This window comes from Poecilia latipinna, unplaced genomic scaffold (genome assembly GCF_001443285.1).
Source record: "Poecilia latipinna isolate Pla-1442-1.1 unplaced genomic scaffold, P_latipinna-1.0 Scaffold2734, whole genome shotgun sequence".
In the NCBI taxonomy this organism is placed as follows: Eukaryota; Metazoa; Chordata; class Actinopteri; order Cyprinodontiformes; family Poeciliidae; genus Poecilia; species Poecilia latipinna.
The window spans coordinates 98,957-105,247 of record NW_015115350.1 but is presented as its reverse complement, the minus strand read 5'-3'; the positions used below and the strand labels follow the sequence as shown (position 1 = coordinate 105,247).

Genomic DNA, 6,291 nt, shown 5'->3' with positions numbered 1-6,291 from the left:
ATGCTCATGTTGAGGTGTTGGTGTGATTTTATTGGTTTGGTTGATTGTGAAGTTGAACAGTGACTATTGTCTTTGTTTCACTTTTACACCTGGCATCTATGGACTTAGAGAGAGAAGTGCAACAAGCAACAGGTAGAAATACCTCTGAAATAGTTTTATAACCACTCCCCTTCAACAGAAATGTCGTCCTCGACATTTAATAATTAAGGAAGTAAAACAACAAACATAAAACCCAAATCTACTTAGTCCATACAAAGGCACAGAACATTTCTTGTATATTATGTATTTTAAAAAATTTGATGTAATTAATGAAATGCTGCTTTCAAATCTGGTGACATGGTCGCACTTAGATCAGTGAGGGCCAATCTAAACCGAACCATCAAGGCAGGAAAACATGCCTACAGTCAAAAGATGAAAGGTTTCTTTCATGATGCCAGCAACACCAGACAACTGTGGCAGGGCATCCAATCTGTCACTCATTATAAAACCACATCTTCATCCTGCCTAGATGACATTAGCTTTCTTATTGAGCTCAGTAACTTCTTTGGAAGATTTGAAGCCCTAAATAAAACCCCTGCAAGGAAAGCTACGCCTCACCCTGATGAACAGGCCCTCAGGCTCGAAACATCTGCTGTCCGAAAATCCCTGGGCAAGGTCAACATATGAAAAGCTGCACATCCTGACAACATTCCAGCAAGGCTGGTCAAAGAATGTGCAGACCAACTAGCCCTTGTGCTAACGGACATCTTCAATACGTCTCTGCACCAGACCATTGTCCCCTCATGTTTTATGTCAGCTATTATTATTCCAGTGCCCACAAAACCAACCATCTCATGTCTTAATGACTTTCGACCCATTGCATTAACATCTATCATCATGAAGTGCTTTGAGAGAGTGGCTAAGGGTCATATAATCTCTATACTGCCTCCATCATTTGACCCTTTCCAGTTTGCATACAAACCTAACCCCTCGACTGAAGATGTCATCTCCACTGCTCTTCATCTGAGCCTGGTACATCTGGAGAAAAGAAACACCCACGTACGGATGCTGATTTTGGACTTCAGCTCAGCATTTAATACAATTATCCTCCAGGATTTGGTATGCAAACTGGTCTCCCTGGACTTCATCACTCCACTGTGCAACTGGCTGCTGGACTTCCTCACCGACAGAACTCAGTCTGTCCGTGTGGGTAATAACACCTCCCATGTAATTTCTTTAAACACTGGCTCCACACAGGGCTGTGTCCTGAGCCCCCTGCTGTTTACCCTGATGACCCACGACTGTCGTCCCAGGTTTAACACCAACAACATCATGAAATATGCAGACAACACAATTGTGGGACTCATTCAGGACAACAATGAAGTGAACTACAGAAAAGAAGAACAACATCTTGTGGACTGGTGCAGAATAAACAACCTGCTCCTGAACATCGACAAGACAAAAAAGATCATTGTCAACTTCAGGAGGTCTCGACCCAACCACACACCTGTCCTCACTAACGACAAAGCAGTGGAGATCATCAGCAGCACTAAGTTCCTGGGGCTTCACATTACAGACAACCTCAGCTGGACACCTCACATCACTTCACTGGCGAAAAAAGCAGCGCCTGCACTTTCTGAGACGAATGAGAAGAGCTGCCCTCCTCCCATCCTCTCCACCTTCTACAGAGGAACAGTTGAGAGCCTGCTGACCAGCAGTATCTCCATCTGGTCTGGGAGCTGCAAAGCCTCAGACTGGAAGTCTCTGCGAAGAGAGGTGAAGACAGCAGAGAAGATCATTGGGGCTCCACTCCCCCTTATCCAAAGCATTGCACACAGACGCTGCTTAGCCAGAGCAAACCAGATCCTCTCTGACTCCACCCATCCTCTCCATGGTCTGTTCACCCAGTTGGCATCTGGCAGGAGATTCCATAGCATCCGCTGTAGCACAGCCAGACTCAGAAATAGTTGTCTCCCACTGGCCATCAGATTGCTCAACAATCCCATCACTAAAACTGTCTGAGACTGCTAAGTTATATATATTTAGCAATAGATTATTATTTGTTTATTATGTAATTATAGGCACACTTGTGTTTCTGTGTGTGCTCCAGTGGCCAAGCGATGACATTTCATTACCAATTTTACTTATGTTTCTTTGTGCAATGACAATAAAATAAGTCTAAGTCTAACTAGTCATTCTGTGAAGTGGGAGAGAAGAGTTCTGTGGTGGTGCAGGGTAGAGCACAACCCACATATGGGTTAGTCCTTGACCCGGCTGTCACAGGTTTGAGTCCCAGACTGATGACCTTTGCCACATGTTTTTCCCCTCTCTCAATACCCACATTCCTGTCTGACTATTTTCAAATTAAGACAAGAGCCAATAAAACCTTAATAAATAAAAGTGTATTGGAGGACATTTAGTACTGCTTACCTAAAATAAATGAGGTTTACGTACTCACTAACCTTAATATTTTGCTCAATTTTTTGAGGCAATGAGTTTACACATTATTTTATTACGTAAGGTGAACTAATTAGATTTCACAGTGCAGGTACTTAAGGTTGTGGAATGGTTTTGTTTGGTTTGGGCCTTGCTGCACAAAAAGCTATATTACACTCTGAAAGAAAAGAATAAACTTAGAAATCATGATACAACCTTTAGAAAAGAGGAACTAAGGTCAGTGGTTATTGTCAGCCACAGGGGAACAGTTTCACTTAGAGAAAAGCAATAAATATACTGCACATTGTGAATGAGCTGAATGTCAGAGAAACATGGAGGAATTAAGCTTACTGGGAACTCTGTTGATGGCTCGCAGTGGGCGGAGAACTCGAACAGTTCTGATGGCTGACAGGCTGACGTTGTGTCCATCCAGAGAGTACTCCAGCATTCTGCAACAGTGGGACCAAAACATTACTGGCATCTGGATCAGCCTGACCTTGGCAAACCCTAGGAGCCCACCAGGCATTCTTTCTTTGGGATACAAAGCCTTTAAAGAACAACTCATCAGGGTCTGCTTCTCTACGAGGAACAAGTTCTGCAATTGTCATTCAATGAAGCTATCACATACACACACACAAACATCTCCAAATATGTTCACACATATTTGTCACGCTATCGTTGTGGGGACTTTCCATTGACTTTCATGCATTTCTACATACCTAACCCTACCCAAAACTAAATTCACAACTTAGTCCTAAACTTAACTCCTAACCCAAAAACATAATTTCCCTTGTGGGGACCAGGCTTCAGTCCCCACAAGGTACATTGGTCCCCACAACGTAATGTATCAAGAAAATTGTCCCCACAAGGTATTAAATACATGGTACAGACACGCACACACACACCCAAGCACACACACGCGTCTGACATTAACAAAGAGCCAAAAGTGTGTATGTGTGTGTTTTGTGTAAAATTTAGACACTTGTTTAATGCCAGTTAAATGTCAAGCGTATGTTGGTGTGTGCTAAGATGTGTGTGGGTGTGCAGGATACTCACCCCACAATAACTATGAAGAAGTCCAATCTGTTCCATGTGTCGCCTAGATAACCTTTCTGACCTATGACCCCGAGAGCGACCATTTTCACCACCATTTCCCCAGCAAAGAATGCAAAGATCCCATCATCTAGAACCTACTCACCAAGACATACACACACGCACAGAGGATTAGTGTGAACTGATTAGCAGAAGGAAAATTGAGGTTTGTTAATAAAGTTACAAAGCTGTATGTAATTTCTTTTTTATTTAAGTTCATATGTGTGCGTGTGAGTGGGACACTGTGTTTTACCTGTAGCAAGTATGGAGTGTGTCCACAAGGCTGGAACATCCCCAGAGTGACACAGTTCAGCAGGATGGCCAGAATGCTCACTCGCTCGAACCATGTGGTACAGAGTTAAGGGTCATCACCATGGCAGCATTTCAGTATGACAACATACTTCATATATACTCACTGGGTGCATGAATGTCAGCTGTGCATAATTTTACTTGAACTGTTATAATATGAACTGGGTGTAATGGCAATTCAATAGCAACTTATTCTGATAATGTTACGTACAAAAGTTTGAATTCATCGTGGAATTTCTCAAACTACTCATGGCTTAAATTTAAGTTTTCATGTCAAAACATAGATAACCTTTCTGGACAGTCTTTTCCTCATTTCATAGTCTAAATTCAAAGGTTCACTATGGGATGGAAACTGCACTTTGACAATAAGATAAGAAATACAACCTGAAACTAATTTGGAAAAATATTTGGAAAAAATTATAGCCAACTTACAGCTTCAAATATAAATGGAAACTGTAGATAATTTGGTTACAAGTTTCTGCATTGATCCTCGCTAAACATGTTATGGCTCTCTCCAGCAAGATTGGCTGAATTAATTTAAACTGGCTGGCTTCCTTGCACAGATTTTGAAGCATTGTTGTCCTTTGGGACCTGAATCGAATCAATAAGGAGGAAAACTGCATCAATCTCTCCATGCTTTGTCTTTAACCAAAATCATAATCTAATTGGAATTCTCCTCTTACAGTATATGATTATGCGCAACAGAGAAGAAAAATGAATAAACTTTTACGTATAATAAAGCAGTTACAATTCAGCAGTCGAAGAGTTTTAAGGTACTCCATCCATAAGCAATCAGTTAGACTCTTCTCATGCACAATTAAAACCATCTTACTATTTAAAAAGTCAGAAACATAATGGTCTCTGAAGAGTGTTTGAGAGCTCTACTGGGGTACATGAAGAACACAATGCATTCCACATGATGGAGGATTACAGTTCCCTCACTTCTTTGAGAATGAAAATAAGGTCCCAGGTTTTCCTCAACTTTAAATTCCATGCCATACACAGAGGCCTTGCACCTTTAAATCGGTATTTGTTCTCCCAGAAGAATAGGACTCCCAACTGAGGAAAGATGTGCTCACCCCAAACTGACCAGAGGTTCGGCTTTGCTGAGACACCAAAGGAAGTTGCTTAGGCTCCAGTTAGAATAAATGGTGACACTTTATTTGAAGGGTTGTGAATAAGACTGTCATGACACCATCATAAACATGACATAACACCTGTCATGAACATGAGTAAGTCTTCATGAATATTTATGACTGTTGTCATAAAGTGTTATTTGGTAAAACATGACACTTTTAATACAAAGTTGACATTATTCAAAATGTCTGTTATGACAACTTGACATTAACCAATAAATCATGATCTGACATAAATTTGTTTTAAAAGTATTATTGATTAAACTTTCAAAATTAGCTTTATGTGGTAATATTATATTGCTCTGCCATGTTGTTTAGTCTTAAATTTCTTAATTTAATTTCTAAAGTTTTACAGCAAGATGTCTACAAAGCACTTATGAACTTAGCATTTGAAACATTATTTAAGGCTGTTTTAAGTAGTGCAATACACCATCTCCACCAGTGAGAGGCAGCAGTGCACGAACAGGCGTGCAGTGTGTTGGTGAAGAAGAAATCTTCCATATTATGCAAGTACACCTCGCTGCAGCAAACAGAAAGGGGCGGACGGACCACTGTCAGTCTCTTACCTTATTTGGAAATGGGGCCATTGTTCTCTGGTAGTAAAGGGGGCGCTATTTCCTATATTATCCGAGTTCTCCCGTTTTAATTTTCTTTTGAAATCTGTGATATAGCTTCATCTGTACAGGGTTTCCCTCAGAAAACTTGTTAAGCCCGGTGGTCAGGGTGTCGAGGTGGTTCACTGTGTTTTTGTATTAAAAGATGTTAAGGTGACAGGAAATTTAAAAATATCACTCGGTAATTATACGTTACGGGAAAACATTGCCAGTGAAACACTACTTAAACGCACAACAAGTCTTAAAAACAACAAATCAAAATATACAATTAAAATGAATAGCAATTATTTGCACTTTTGTTTAATCCAAATTAAGTCAGCAGCTCCATCAGGTCCCACAGGGCTTCAGGGGCCCCATAAATGCTAATATTTTAACACAGACCACAGATACATGAATGTAACACTTGTTTATTGAGATGATCAATGCTGCTAAATTTGATTCAATTTCAGCATACATAAGTTAAAAGATTTTAAATTGTTTAACATTTAAATGTAAGAGTTTAAGGAGCTGGCAAGTTTACTTTGTAAAAGTTCAGAGAACAATATTCATAGTTAGATTTTGCTACCATAGCAACAGTCTGATGCTATGAGTTTAATCTTTAAGTTTGAGCTCTGTTTGTTCACAAATACAATTTAGTAAACTGCAATTATAACTGACTGCTTTTTAGGTTGGTCAATTAAACTACTCCCCTTCTCTCAGATTAAGTCCAACACATCTGTTAGAAG

The 6,291-nt window shown here is 40.1% G+C and overlaps 1 protein-coding gene across 1 annotated transcript in view; it reads right to left on the bottom strand.

Annotated features, from left to right (window-relative positions):
* LOC106938939 (voltage-dependent T-type calcium channel subunit alpha-1G-like) overlaps window positions 1-6,291 on the bottom strand; it is a 93,062-nt gene that overhangs the window by 4,738 nt on the left and 82,033 nt on the right. Inside the window, exons 3-5 of the mRNA XM_015021152.1 lie at window positions 3,761-3,854; window positions 3,472-3,605; window positions 2,767-2,864 (exon numbers count right to left, since the gene is read on the bottom strand). Coding sequence (XP_014876638.1) covers window positions 2,767-2,864; window positions 3,472-3,605; window positions 3,761-3,854 — 326 coding nt within the window. The remainder of the gene's footprint in view (window positions 1-2,766; window positions 2,865-3,471; window positions 3,606-3,760; window positions 3,855-6,291) is intronic.